Source organism: Cetorhinus maximus, chromosome 5 (assembly GCF_964194155.1).
Source record: "Cetorhinus maximus chromosome 5, sCetMax3.hap1.1, whole genome shotgun sequence".
In the NCBI taxonomy this organism is placed as follows: Eukaryota; Metazoa; Chordata; class Chondrichthyes; order Lamniformes; family Cetorhinidae; genus Cetorhinus; species Cetorhinus maximus.
Genome location: NC_135883.1, coordinates 37,959,981 through 37,975,163, shown reverse-complemented (window position 1 = coordinate 37,975,163; position 15,183 = coordinate 37,959,981). Strand labels below are relative to the sequence as shown.

The 15,183-nt window shown below is 45.6% G+C and overlaps 1 protein-coding gene across 1 annotated transcript in view; it reads right to left on the bottom strand.

Annotated features, from left to right (window-relative positions):
* trim67 (tripartite motif containing 67) overlaps positions 1 to 15,183 on the bottom strand; it is a 56,362-nt gene that overhangs the window by 3,028 nt on the left and 38,151 nt on the right. The window contains exons 9-10 of the mRNA XM_078541754.1: positions 14,728 to 14,890; positions 7,822 to 7,941 (exon numbers count right to left, since the gene is read on the bottom strand). Coding sequence (XP_078397880.1) covers positions 7,849 to 7,941; positions 14,728 to 14,890 — 256 coding nt within the window. The 3' untranslated portion in view covers positions 7,822 to 7,848. The remainder of the gene's footprint in view (positions 1 to 7,821; positions 7,942 to 14,727; positions 14,891 to 15,183) is intronic.

Here is a 15,183-nt window from a genome sequence, read left to right as displayed (position 1 = left end):
ATAGATTCACAGAAAATGAACTCACTTCATGATGAATTAAATTTAAAAACCTATCGTATTGTTATTTCAGCATTAATCTGCATTCAGAGTTTGTCAGAGATTTCTTGTGAGGAGCTAGTATCAAATGCTTTGGATTGCTAGCCCATCAGAACACTTCTCATGTAACTAATACTTAACCAGTTTGAAAATCGCAGTTTAACCACACCAAAATTTTTTTTAAAAGCTGAGGGGAAAAAAATCTTCAAAAGAAATGATTAAAATAACCAATTGGGGAGAATTATCCTGGTGTTTAACTGATGCATTTTACATCAATTCATCTTTGTCGACTTTATTCACACAATATCTACTGAAGTTGAACACATTCTCAAGGTATGGCCAAAATGGTAGGAGAAAATATAAAATAAAGGGTTCTGAACATCACAGGAACTTCATTTTTCAAATTATGGAATTGTACAATAAAATGTTATAGCACAGGAGGCTATTCTGCCCATTGTGCATATGCCGATTCTCTGAAAGAGCTCTCCACTTAGTATTGTTCTCCTCACCTTTCAAATTTTCTTTTTAAAATTTTATCTATTTTGTTTTTAAAAACTTTTATGGATTCTGCTTCAGATAGGGTATTCCTTGTTCTAACAACTTTCTGCATAGAGAAATTACTCCTACCCTTTGTTCTATCAGTCAAATATTTTACTTTTTTTATTCATTCATGGGATGTGGGCTTTGCTGGCTGGACCAGCATTTATTGCCCATCTCTAGTTGCCCTTGAGGTGGTGGTAAGCTGCCTTCTTGAACTGCTGCACTCCATGTGGCGTAGGTACACCCACAGCACTGTCAGGAAGGATGTTCCAGGATTTTGACCTAGTGACAGTGAAGGAACAACGATATATTTCCAAGTCAGGATGGTGAGTGACTTGAAGGGGAACTTCCAGGTGGTGACCTTCCCATCTATCAGCAGTCCTTGTCCTTCTAGATGATAGTGGTCGTGGGTTTGGAAAGTGCTGTCAAAGGAGCCTTGGTGAATTCCTGCAGTGCATCTTGTAGATGGTACACACTGCTGCTACTGTGTGTTGGTGGTGGAGGGAGTGAATGTTTATAGATGTGGTGCCAATCAAACGGGCTGCTTTGTCCTGGATGGTGTTGAGTTTTTTGAGTGTTGTGGGAGCTGCACTCAAGTGGGGGTTATTTCATCACACTCTTGACTTGTGCTTTGTAGATGATGGACAGGCTCTGGGGAGTCAGGAGGTGGGTTACTCATCACAGGATTCCTAGCCTCTAACCTGCTCTTGTAATCAGTATTTATATGGCTAGTCCAGTTCAGTTTCTGGTCAATGGTAACCCCCAGGATGTTGATAGTGGGGGATTCAGTGATGGTAAAGCCATTGAACATCAAGGGGTGATGGTTGGATTCTCTCTTGTTGGAGATGGTCATCGCTTGATACTTGTGTGGCGCGAATGTTACTTGCCACTTGTCAGCTCAAGCCTAGATATTGTTCAGGTCTTGCTGCATTTGGACATGGACTGCTTCAGAATCTGAGGAGTTGCGAACGATGCTGAACATTGTGCAATCATCAGTGAACATCCCCACTTCTGACATTATGATGGAAGGAAGGTCATTGATGAAGCAGCTCTCCCTTTGTTCTATCACTCAACCTTTTATCCTCTAGTTACCTACATGGGATTGGTGGTAGTGCATTGAGATGGATAGAAAACTAGTTGGCAGACAGGAAACAAAGAGTAGGAATAAACAGGTCTTTTTCCAAATGGCAGGCAGTAACTAATGGAGTACCGCAAGGATCGGTGCTGGAACCCCAGCCATTCACAATATATATTAATGATTTAGATGAGGGAACTAAATGTAATATCTCCAAATTTGCAGATGACACAAAGCTCCAGTTGGGAGGGTGAGCTGTGAGGAGGATGCAGAGATGCTTCAGTTGATTTGGACAAGCTGAGTGAGTGGGCAAATGCATGGCAGATGCAGTATAATGTGGATAAATGTGAGGTCATCCACTTTGGTAGCAAAAACAGGAAGGCAGATTATTATCTGATTGGCTATAAATTGAGAGAGGGGAATGTGCAACGAGACCTGGGTGTCCTCATACACCAGTCGCTGAAGGTAAGCATGCAGGTGCAGCAGGCGGTAAAGGGTATGTTGGCCTTCATAGCGACAGGATTCGAGTACAGGAGCAGGGATGTCTTGCTGCAATTATACAGGGCCTTGGTGAGACCACACTTGGAATATTGGGTGCATTTTTGGTCTCCTTATCTGAGGAAGGATGTTCTTGCTATAGAGGGAGTGCAGCGAAGATTTACCTGATGATTCCTGGGATGGTGGGACTAACATATGAGGAGACATTGAGTTGGTTAGGATTATATTCGCTGGAGTTCAGGAGAATGAGGGGGGATCTCATAGAAACCTATAAAATTCTAACAGGACTTGACAGGGTAGATGCAGGAAGGGTGTTCCCAATGGTAGGGGAGTCCAGAACCAGGGGTCACAGTCTGAGGATATGGGGTAGACCATTTAGGACTGAGATGAAGAGAAATTTCTTCACCCAGAGAGTGGTGAGCCTGTGGAATTCACTACCACAGAAAGTAGCTGAGCCAAAACATTGTATGTTTTCAAGAAGGAGTTAGATATAGCTCTTGGGGCGAAAGGGGTCAAAGGATATGGGGAGAAAGCGGGAGCAGGTTATTGAGTTGGATGATCAGCCAAGATCATAATGAATGGCAGAGCAGGCTCAAAGGGCCGAATGGCCTACTCCTGCTCCTATTTTCTATGTTTCTACTCACAGACCATTGGAATAGCTTTTCCTATTAACTTAGCCTTTCATAATTTCAAACTCCTCCCAGATCTAGTCTTAACTTCTTCTGTTCTAATGAAACAGAAACCTCTTGCATTCCTCCCACCCAATGCCTATAATCCCTGGTAAGATTCCAATGAATCTTTAAGGCACGAAAACTGGACACAATGTTCCAGCTGTGGCCTAAGCAATGATTTGTATAGGTTTAGTGCTACACCTTTTATTTTTAATACTCTATAATCCCTATTTGTAAAAACTAGGATCCTCTATACTACTATAATAAAGATAAAAACAAAAAACTGCGGATGCTGGAAATCCAAAATAAAAACAGAAATACCTGGAAAAACTCAGCAGGTCTGGCAGCATCGGTGGAGAAGAACAAAGTTGACGTTTCGAGTCCTCATGACCATTCAACAGAACCAAGTAAAAATAGGAGAGGGGTAACCCTATTTTTACTTAGAGGGGTAACCCATCTCCTATTTTTACTTAGTTCTGTTGAAGGGTCATGAGGACTCAACACGTCAACTTTGTTCTTCTCCGCCGATGCTGCCAGACCTGCTGAGTTTTTCCAGGTATTTACGCTTTTGTCCTGTATACTACGTTTTCTGTTTTATCCTAGCCAATATTTATACTTCAACTGACACCTAAAACACATGATCTGGTCATTTAGGTCGTGGGAGCTTGCTGTGCACAAATTGACTATTAAGAGAAAGGGGAATATCTGACTGCAGCTGATGGGATTTGTCTGCTAAAGTGTCCGTAGCTGCTAGGACCAAACACATGCAGCCAGACTTGTAAAATCACAGTGTCTAGTGCAGGCAGTGAGGTGTTTGTTACTACCCAGGTTCATGCTATTATTTAATTGATATTGGGCAGTAAAGGAATACTCCAGATTGCAGGAGCTATGTGGTTCACTTGTGAAACTGACCAGCGAATTTGAGGGAAACTCTGGAGCAGACATGTGAAATTCTAATTTAAAATAGCAGATACACCAAAGAATGGGGCAGGAGGGGTGGGGGTGGAGGAGTGGGGGAGGTAGTCGAACTTGCTGTGAAAACCATCGCTGTACGGATATTCTCCATTTCACGTTATAGGACTAATCAGTGGAACGCACGTGAAATGCCCAGTGGACATCCACCAAATTTGGGGGAAGATCCTGATCTAAGAATATTTAATAATTAGTTCAATAATTAGGTTGTCAGAAATCTGGCTGGGTCAAAGTGGAGCAACTGACCTAATAGTCAATCCCCTTCCTTCAGGGAGGCAAGATTAAATGGATATTACTCAATTCTAGAATGCATGTGAGCTTCCACTTCCGGAGCCATGTGATCTTTGCTCTTTCTGTCTGACCCTACAAGGTATCCCGGAGATCAGAGGAATAATTTGTTCCTGATGAAAGAAACAATAACGACCCCTTCTGCTAATTTGTCTCCTGAATTGTTAAGCATGTGAAACAACAAAAAAAGACTGTTGTAATCAGACAAAAAACAGAAAGATGATACAAAAGGTGATACATGGCTTTGAGGTCATTCTTAGAAGCAATTCTATATTATAAGACCACCATTAGTGAACTCAAATGAGATGAGTGATGCTTTGTAGCAAGTCTAAGCTCAGCTTCATGATGAATCATAGCATTCTACTTTCTATGTGAAATGCCATTGAGATTACAGCTCATGAGACTCTTTGGGATCTATTTTCTTTCTGACAAACAAGGAGACCTGCATTTTTATAACATTTTATCACATATCAAAACACTTCATAATCATCAAATTACAGTGGCTGGTGAACAGCCGCCTTGCACAGCAAGATCTCACAAATAGCAATGAAACCAATGACTGACCAGTCATTCTGTTCTTATAGTGGTATTGGGTTAAATGAGGAGTGTTGACCTTCCTGCAATGGGTTCATCATCTCATCCATGGCACCTCCAAGTGCTGGACTGAAATGTTAGCCTGGGTTATCCCCTCAACATGGGGATTGAACTCACCACTTACTAACTCACAGATAAAGCTGTAACTCACTGTGCAAGCTAACACACACACACTCAACAGCTCTTCATTAACTTATAAGCAGAATTACTCCAATAAGAAGAATTTACACTTCAAACTTTTAGCACAAAGTTATTCATAAATTGATTTACAAGTGCAGTCTGTTGGCAGAAAAAGTAAATCATAAAGAATAAAGTGCAGTAAACATTTCCAGTTTTTTTTTTGCACATCTCCAAGAAACCAGTTTTAAAATAGTCAATCAACTCATATCGACAGAATTTTGCAGGTTAACCTTAAAGTGATTAGAATTTGCACTGTCCGCCAAAGGTATGAAATTTCCCACACTCAAAGAAGGTCTTCCAAGTATAGGGTTCACTAAGCACATACAAAATTTCAAGGTTAAGGCAGTTGACTAGCTGCCATTCCCAAGGACTTGAAAATTCACCACACTGGGGAAATCCAAGTTTTGGCTGCATCACTTGGCAAAGGGACGGTAGGCAAACCTTTTGGTTGGGGTGGGAGAATGGGTTGTGGAGTGAATGTTGCTTCTTGGAAGCTGACTAAGGATTAGAATACGCCACAGAGATTTCCTGATCTCCTGCCTCAACCTTGGCATAAGTGACTGTCTCTGCTCTTTTTCCAGGATTTCCATTGATGCAGGAGATGGCAAGAACTCCTGTGGAAAATCTGTCCCTTGGATGCAGACCTATTGCAGAAGTAAGAGTTGGCAGTGCCAATACTGTAATGTGATCGGCCGTCATCAGTATTATTATTTACACAAAGGTCTGATCATCTTGGTGAATGTTAACATTTTTAAATTTAAAATTTAATGCAATTCTATCTGAAACTTTTTTTCTAAATTTTGAACATCACTAAATTAAATAACGCCAGCAAAGTGCATAATCAAGGAAATACCCACAAACATTGGCAAATTCTGTTCAACTATACATGCAAAGCAACAATCTTCCACAGCACTTTAAATACTTCTGGTGTCCGCCGCTGACACCACGTTACCTTTGAAACCAAACCAAGTTTTACATTAGCAAAACGGACACTAGGACTATCACAGAACAGATCTATTAAATTTACAACCTTCAACATTTAGTTTGTATCATACAGATTTGCAAGAGTTTTCTTGCATATTGTTTTCCATAAACTCTCTTCTCATATTGTAAATATTTTATATATCAAACTGAAAAAGAAACAAATGCATTGATTTTGGTGCTAAAATGTTTCTATATGAATTTTTAATTTTATAAAGGTCCTTTAGATCACTTGCAGACCAAGATTGGGCAGTCAGGTGTTTGGTCACCCTGTTGTGCACCAGTCACTAGAAGATGATCAGCAGTAGCAACACAGGTCAATTTGCCCTTTCCCATGTCTCTTCCCCTCTGCTCTGGGAGAACCTGAACCAAGTTTGGGACTTTTCCCATTCAGCTGCATTAGCACCAATGTCCCCCATCAATGAGAATACTTATATTGGCAAAGGCAAACAAGAGGTTACCACCAGAGAAATGAATTAAGATTACATAGATCAATAATTGTAGAGATGTCAGTACAGACTAGCATAAAGCTAGTTCATTAATTTAATAACCAGGTACCTCTTTGCATTGGCAAATGTCGAACTAACTATGTCACAATTTGCACTGGAGAAGTGAAGGTTGCTTATCTTTAGAAACAATAATCCTGGTGCTGCAAACCGAATCAACTTTTTAAATATTTGCTTTGTATTAAAGAGATAATGAGAACACAATATTATTTGATTATTTATAGTTCTTAATCATCAAAGGAAAATTGGGAGCAGCACATCACGGGCTGCCTGCTGAAATTGAATTTTACCCCAAACATGTTTGGGAAAAATAATTTCTCCTCTTATTTGCTCCACCGCTGTCCCCATCCCCCTATCCCATGCACCTGTTAACCTGTCTATACATGTACTTCACCCTGGTCTCTGGCAGACATCTCCCCAACTCCTCTCCTTGGGTCAGCCGCTCGGAGGCTAAGTTATGAGATTCAGGAAGGGCAGTGTACACTGACCGTTCTCCCTTTCTTTTCTAGACTGACTGTTTGCTCTATTTCTCCTAGATAGACCTTTGCTGCAGGACTCTTTTCCTTTATCCCATGACTCCATTCTAGAATAAGTGATTTTTCTGTCTGGTTTTTACTGAAGGAAGAGGGCAGGGGCAGAAGGAAGGCAGGTTGGCACTCACCTGCTGTGAAAGCACCACTGGCCTGACATATATTTGTTAGGAAGTGATTCCAAGTAATCACTGGGGACATCACTAGTTGTCAATCAGATGCATTCAGCAAGTCCCAGATGCACTGGTTGCTATGGCAAACTGGTTAATCACCTGCTTCATGCATAACATGCAGCATGCCAGGGCACAGCTATTTTGCAGAATGGTGGGACTCCCCAAAGTACACAGAATCTCTCCATTCCTAACCAGTTTAAATACAAGTGTCCCAGGTCTGTCCATCAACCTAAACACACTTGATTCATTTGGTTGACATTTGTCAATTGTCAGTGAGGAAAGCAGGAAGCAGATGAATAGACCGAGGAATGGGGATAGCTTGCCATTCAAATAATGTCTCTTGCTGCTATAAGGAAGCTAATTCCCTTTTGGATATGAAAACTTTATCCAAATATATCCAAATTGTTTTTATGCTGCACACCAGAAAAATATTATGGTCTCACAATCTGAGGTACATTTTTTAAAAAGGTAACAGTGAGCGTTTGCTGCACAACTGCTACTTACAAAGCTTTTTGCTATGAAACTGGAGTTCCTGTTTGGCTATAACTCCTTCAGCTTTTCTAACACGTCAGTTAGAATACTCATCATTAAAAACTGTTAGTAGTGAAAACGGTTCTGAATGTTATATTACTGAAAGATGTTCTTGGGTGTCATGTCTCAATAGTGTGGTGTAACTGAGGTTTAGTTGCAACTACCGGAATTGTAGTTTTTATTTTATGGTTTTCTGGTCTATTTTCTATATATGGGGTTGGGAGTTTTGGAACAAACATTTCATACGTGTATAGACAGCCAGTTTGTTGGTAGTCAATACTTAGACTTGCTGTTGGGACTACAGGATAACGAGGATTTTCCTTGTTTGATATGATTTGGAACTTCCAGTCCTGTATGAAGAGTCACCTGTTGAAAGAAGTACACATGTTAAAACATGACTCCAGTAAATGCAAATTACAATACACGTTAGTTTGAATGAAGCAGCACCTCAGTTAGAGCTTGTTTGGGATTTTCAGTCAGGTCTCGAACTGTGAAATCAAACTATTCAATACTGGAATAAAAGTGATGAAAGTGCACGTGCAGCACAGATCGGGGTGCAGGCAGGCATGCGAGAGCATGGGCGCGGGCGGGGGCGAGAGCATGGGCTTGAGAGACGGGGTGCGGGCGGGGGCGAGAGACGGGGCGAGGGCATGGGAGCGAGAGACGGGGCGCGGGCGGGGGCGAGAGACGGGGCGCGGGCGGGGGCGAGAGACGGGGTGCGGGCGGGGGCGAGAGACGGGGCGCGGGCGGGGGCGAGAGACGGGGCGCGGGCGGGGGCGAGAGACGGGGCGCGGGCGGGGGCGAGAGACGGGGCGCGGGCGGGGGCGAGAGACGGGGCGCGGGCGGGGGCGAGAGACGGGGCGCGGGCGGGGGCGAGAGACGGAGAGACAGAGAGAGAGAGAGAAACAGACAGAGTGCATGAGAAATCATGTTTAACCAATTTATTGGAGTTCTTTGAAGCAGTAACGTGCTGAGGATAAAGGGGAGCCTGTACTTTATTTGGATTTCCAAAAGGCATTTGATAAGGTGCCATATCAAAGGTTATTGTGGAAAATAAAAGCACATGGTGTAGGGAGTAACATATTAGCATGGATAGAAGATTGGTTGGCTGGCAGAAAGCAGAGAGTCTGCATAAATGAGTCTTTGTCTAATTTGCAGGATGTGACGAGTGGAGTCCCACAGGGGTCTGTGCCGGTGCCTCAACTTTTTCCAATTTATATCAATGACTTAGATGAGGGGAGTGAAGGCATGGTAGCTAAATTTGCAGATGGCACAAAGATAGGTATGTTGTGAAGAGGACATAAGGAGTTTGCAGACGGATACGGATAGATTGAGTGAGCAGTCAAAAATCTGGCAGATGGAGTATAATGTGGGAAAATGTGAAGTTGTTGACTTTGGCAGGAAGAATAAAGAAGCAGAGTATTACTTAAACTAAGAAGGACTACAGGATTCTGAGGTGCAGAGGGATCTAGGTGTTCTGGTTACGAGTCACAAAAAGTTAGTATGCAGATACAGCAGGTAATTAAGAAGGCTAATGGAATGCTATCCTTTATTATGAGAGGAATTGAATACAAAAGTAAGGCTGTTATGCTTCAGTTATACATGGCATTGGTGAGGTCACATCTCAAATACTGTGTGCAATTTTGGTCTTATTTAAGAAAGGATGTAAATGCAATGAAGGCAGTTCAGAGAAGGTTTACTACATTGATACCTGGAATGAGTGGGTTGTCTTATGAGGAAAGGTTGGACAAGACAGGGCTTGTTTCTGGAGTTTAGAAGAGTGAGGGGTGATTCGATTGAAGTATACAAGATCCTGAACGGCCTTGACAAGGTGGACGTGGAAAGGATGTTTCCTCTTTTGGGTGAGTCCAGAACTAGGGGACATTGTTTTAAAATTAGGGGTCACCATTATAGGGCAGAGATGAGGAGAATTTTTTTCTCTGAGGGTTGTGTGACTTTGGAACTCTCTGCCTCAGAAGACGGTGGAGGCGGGGACACTGAGTATTTTTAAAGCCAAGGTAGATTCTTTTTAGGCAAGGAAATCAAAGGTTATCGGGATAGATGGGAATGGGGAATTTTAAACACAAACAGATCAACCCTGATCTTATCGAATGGTGGAGCAGGCTCGAGGGGCCGAAAGGCCTACTTCTGGTCCTATTTCGTGTGTTTTTATGATTTGTATGAGAGACAGACAGACAGATAAACAGAGCGTGCATGAGAAAGACAGATAGACAGGGCATGTGTGCGCGAGAGAGAGACAGTCAGAGTGAGTGCGCGCGAGAGAGAAACAGGCAGACAGCGTGCATGAGAGGGAGCGAGACAGACAGCGCGCGAGAGGGAGAGAGACAGACAGAGCGCGAGAGGGAGAGAGACAGACAGAGCGCGAGAGAGAGAGACAGACAGAGCGCGCGAGAGAGACAGACAGAGCGCGCGAGAGAGAGAGACAGACAGAGCGCGAGAGAGAGAGACAGACAGAGCGCGAGAGAGAGAGACAGACAGAGCGCGCGAGAGAGAGACAGACAGAGCGCGCGAGAGAGAGACAGACAGAGCGCGAGAGAGAGAGACAGACAGAGCGCGCGAGAGAGAGAGACAGAGCGCGAGAGAGAGAGACAGACAGAGCGCGAGAGAGAGAGACAGACAGAGCGCGAGAGAGAGAGAGACAGAGCGCGAGAGGGAGAGAGACAGAGCGCGAGAGAGAGAGACAGAGCGCGAGAGAGAGAGACAGAGCGCGAGAGAGAGACAGACAGAGCGCGAGAGAGAGAGACAGACAGACAGAGCCCGAGAGGGAGGGCGAGACAGAGCCCGAGAGGGAGGGCGAGACAGAGCCCGAGGGGGAGGGCGAGACAGAGCCCGAGGGGGAGGGCGAGACAGAGCCCGAGGGGGAGGGCGAGACAGAGCCCGAGGGGGAGGGCGAGACAGAGCCCGAGGGGGAGGGCGAGACAGAGCCCGAGGGGGAGGGCGAGACAGAGCCCGAGGGGGAGGGCGAGACAGAGCCCGAGGGGGAGGGCGAGACAGAGCCCGAGGGGGAGGGCGAGACAGAGCCCGAGGGGGAGGGCGAGACAGAGCCCGAGGGGGAGGGCGAGACAGAGCCCGAGGGGGAGGGCGAGACAGAGCCCGAGGGGGAGGGCGAGACAGAGCCCGAGGGGGAGGGCGAGACAGAGCCCGAGGGGGAGGGCGAGACAGAGCCCGAGGGGGAGGGCGAGACAGAGCCCGAGGGGGAGGGCGAGACAGAGCCCGAGGGGGAGGGCGAGACAGAGCCCGAGGGGGAGGGCGAGACAGAGCCCGAGGGGGAGGGCGAGACAGAGCCCGAGGGGGAGGGCGAGACAGAGCCCGAGGGGGAGGGCGAGACAGAGCCCGAGCGGGAGGGCGAGACAGAGCCCGAGCGGGAGGGCGAGACAGAGCCCGAGAGGGAGGGCGAGGCAGAGCCCGAGAGGGAGGGCGAGGCAGAGCCCGAGAGGGAGGGCGAGGCAGAGCCCGAGAGGGAGGGCGAGGCAGAGCCCGAGAGGGAGGGCGAGGCAGAGCCCGAGAAGGAGGGCGAGGCAGAGCCCGAGAGGGAGGGAGAGGCAGAGCCCGAGAGGGAGGGAGAGGCAGAGCCCGAGAGGGAGGGCGAGACAGAGCCCGAGAGGGAGGGCGAGACAGAGCCCGAGAGGGAGGGCGAGGCAGAGCCCGAGAGGGAGGGCGAGGCAGAGCCCGAGAAGGAGGGCGAGGCAGAGCCCGAGAGGGAGGGCGAGACAGAGCCCGAGAGGGAGGGCGAGACAGAGCCCGAGAGGGAGGGCGAGGCAGAGCCCGAGAGGGAGGGCGAGGCAGAGCCCGAGAAGGAGGGCGAGACAGAGCCCGAGAGGGAGGGAGAGACAGAGCCCGAGAGGGAGGGAGAGACAGAGCATGCATGAGAGAGAGGGCGAGACAGAGCATGCATGAGAGAGAGGGCGAGACAGAGCATGCATGAGAGAGAGGGAGAGACAGAGCATGCATGAGAGAGAGGGCGAGACAGAGCATGCATGAGAGAGAGGGCGAGACAGAGCATGCATGAGAGAGAGGGCGAGACAGAGCATGCGTGAGAGAGAGAGGGCGAGACAGAGCCTGGGAGAGAGGGAGGTATTGAGCCCGTGAGAGAAGGAGAGACAGAGCCCGAGAGAGAGAGAAACAGTGTGTGCGAGAGAATGAAAACATGCGAAGGAGAGTACAAGAGACAGAGCACAAGAGAGAGAAACAGACAGTGAGATCATGAGAAATAGAGAGGCAGACAGACAGACCACAGCAGGATCTCTCAAAAGACAAAGCAGTTTTTATTTGATAAGCAAAAATGTCTATCATAATAGTAAGATTGCCCCGGAGAGGGGGACACATTTGTTGACAATGAATACAATGCAGGATTTGAGATGGGACCTAAAAGAAATTGTAAAGAAAGCAGCAGTAATGAAAACATTAATTTTACTGCCAACATGGATACCCTTCAGGTTGGTCTCCCTTATGTTAAGCTGATTTGGTAACATTTGTGCGTGTCTGAGTGAGCCCAGAGGAAACAGTGGGCTGTGCCTTCAGACTGACTGAAGAACTGCCTGAACCTCTGCTTCCCTGTCAGCAGGTAAAGGTGCATATTTCCCAGCCAATGATGTAGTTACCTAGGGTCCAGTGTAACTGGAACACATCTCGTCAACAAGTGCATGGAAGGGCCTTGTTGTGAGAGTCTTCATGTTAATAAGAAAACTAACATCAATAAAATTTCTTCCCAGTCCAATATTTTTCCTTTATAAAATGAGTGGGTTCTTTAAATAAAAAGTATTTACCTGCATTTCCACAAAATTTTCATATATGATTTGCTAAACTAGAATCAAGTGAACCAATTGTAACTCTGAGCCTGTTCTCAATGGTTATTAACAGATTATTGGGTAATTAATCCATATATAGTACTGAAGACTTGTGTTCCAGAACTTGCCGCGTACCTAGCCAAGCTGTTCCAGTACAGCTACAACACTGGCATCTACCTGGCAATGTGGGAAATTGCCCAGGTATGTCCTGTACACAAAATGCAGGACAAATCCAAGCTGGCCAATTAGCGCCCCATCAGTCTACTCTCCATCATCAGTAAAGTGATGGAAGGGGTCATCAACAGTGCTTTCAAGCAATAATCTGTTCGCTGACGCTCAGTTTGGGCTCTGCCATCATCACTCATCTCCTGACCTCGTTATAGCCTTGGCTCAAACATGGGCAAAAGAGCTGAATTCCATAAGACGTAGGAGCAGAAGTAGGCCATTTGGACCATTAAGTCTGCTCCACCATTCACTAAGATCATGGTTGATCTGATAATCCTCAACTCCACTCTCCTGCCTTGTCCCTATAACCCTTGATTCCCTTACTGATTAAAAATCTGTCTGTATCAGCCTTGAATATAGTTAACGACCCAGCTTCTACAGCTCTCTGTGGTAAAGAATTCCACAGGTTGCCTACCCTCTGAGAGAAGAAATTCCTCCTCATCTCTGTTTTAAATGGGCGACCCCTTACTCAGATTATGCCCTCTGGTACTAGACTCTCCCACAAGGGGAAACAACTTCTCAGCATCTACCCTGTCCAGTCTCCTAAGAATGTTTCAATAAGGTCGCCTCTCATTCTTCTAAACTCCAATGAGTACTCAACCCTCTTCTCATAAGAAAATCCCTCCATACCTGGGATCAACCTAAGAGGTGAGGTGAGACTGACTGCCCTTGACGTCAAGGCAGCATTTGACTGAGTATGGCAATAAGGAGCCCTAGCAAAACTGGAGTCAATGGGAATCAGGGGGTAAACTCTTTACTGGTTGAAAAATGGTTGTGGTTGTTGGAGGTCAATCATCTCAGTCCCAAGCCATCACTGCAGGAGTTCCTCAGGATAGTGTCCTAGGCCCAACCATCTTCAGCTGCTTCATCAATGACCTTCCTTCCATAATAAGGCCAGAAGTGGGGATGTTCACTGATTGCACAACGTTCAGCACCATTTGCGACTCCTTAGATACTGAAGCAGTCCATGTCCAAATGCAGCAAGACCTGGACAATATCTAGGCTTGAGCTGACAAGTGGCCAGTAACATTCACGCCACACAAGTGTCAGGCAATGACCATCTCCAACAAGAGAGAATCTAACCATCGTCCCTTGACATTCACTGGCATTATCATCGCTGAATCCCCCACTATCAACATCCTGGGGGTTACAATTCACCAGAAACTGAACTGGACTAACCTTATAAATAGTGTGGTTACAAGAGCAGGTAAGAGGCTAGGAATCCTGCAGCGAGTAACTCACCTCCTGACTCCCCAAAGCTTGTCCACCATCTACAAGGCACAAGTCAGGAGTGTGACGGAATACTCCCCATTTTCCTGGATGAGTGCAGCTCCCACAACACTTGAGAAGCTTGACACCATCCAGGAGAAAGCAGCCCACTTGATTGGCATCACATTCACAAACATTCACTCTCTCCACCACCGATGCACAGTAACAGCAATGTGTACCAGCTATAAGATGCACTGCAGGAATTCACCAAGGCTTCTGAGACAGCACCTTCCAAGCACATAATTCACCACAGTCCCAGCACCACTAATCCAAGACCAATTCTGAGTTTCAAAGTTCCTTCTCGCACTCGTAAACTACTTCAACAAAAGGTCTGTTACAGGGTCACTATGGAAACTTGAAATCCTGTTTCAGTTCCTGTACAATTGGCTGGCTGTAAAGCTTTTGGCCTTCATGGGTTCTTAGTTGGTATGTATAAAATATAAATCTATACTGATATTAATTTGCGTACATACCAAATCCCAGTACTGGCACATCTTGGTATTGGATTTGGGATTCAATCACCAAAGAGGCAACCGCACTAAGAACCTCCCATTCCTAAGACCCAGGTTCGCAGAATTCAAACAGGATAGAGCAGCGAGTAAGAAATTGAAGCTATAATCAGATTGAGTTACTTGGGTATTGCGGCCTGGATTTCCAGGGTTTGACAACCACACACCATCCAGGAATTGCAGTCAGGGTAGCCCAAGAGTTATTTACCAGGACTTGGGTGCCAGATGTGGCCCAAGGATCACTGGTTGGACACAGTAGATAGTAAGGTATTATGGGTATTTTCCTTCCTGTTTGAAAAGAGTCCAATAAAGACACATCTTGTACTGTGGTCCAATCTTACCTGGACATTTCTATTAATGCTGATAGCAGGAACAAAGATGCCTTCCAAATTGTCAAAGGCTACAGGGCCTTGCTGCATGTTGTTGATGTAAAATGACAGCACATGCTTGCTTAAGTCCAGGAGAACTCCAATTGTTGTACCTTTACAAATCCCACCTTCTGTCCTAGAATATATAAAAACAATAATCTATTCAAGCCAACATCACTGTTTTGATTGAATTAAACAACTTTCTTGTCTGATATTTCCATTGCCACACTGTATTGAGATTATAGCGTCATTCAATTGAAAGAGAAAAATGTGTTTTAAATGTGCCAATTATAAAAAGGACAAACACTGTACAAGCAGGGATTCTCAATCTAGAGTCCGTGAGGGAGTTTCAAAGGGTCTACCAAAAATAAGAGTCTTGCTGATACTGCCCTCCTCCCAGTACCACCTCCTATCATTAACTGGCAGCGA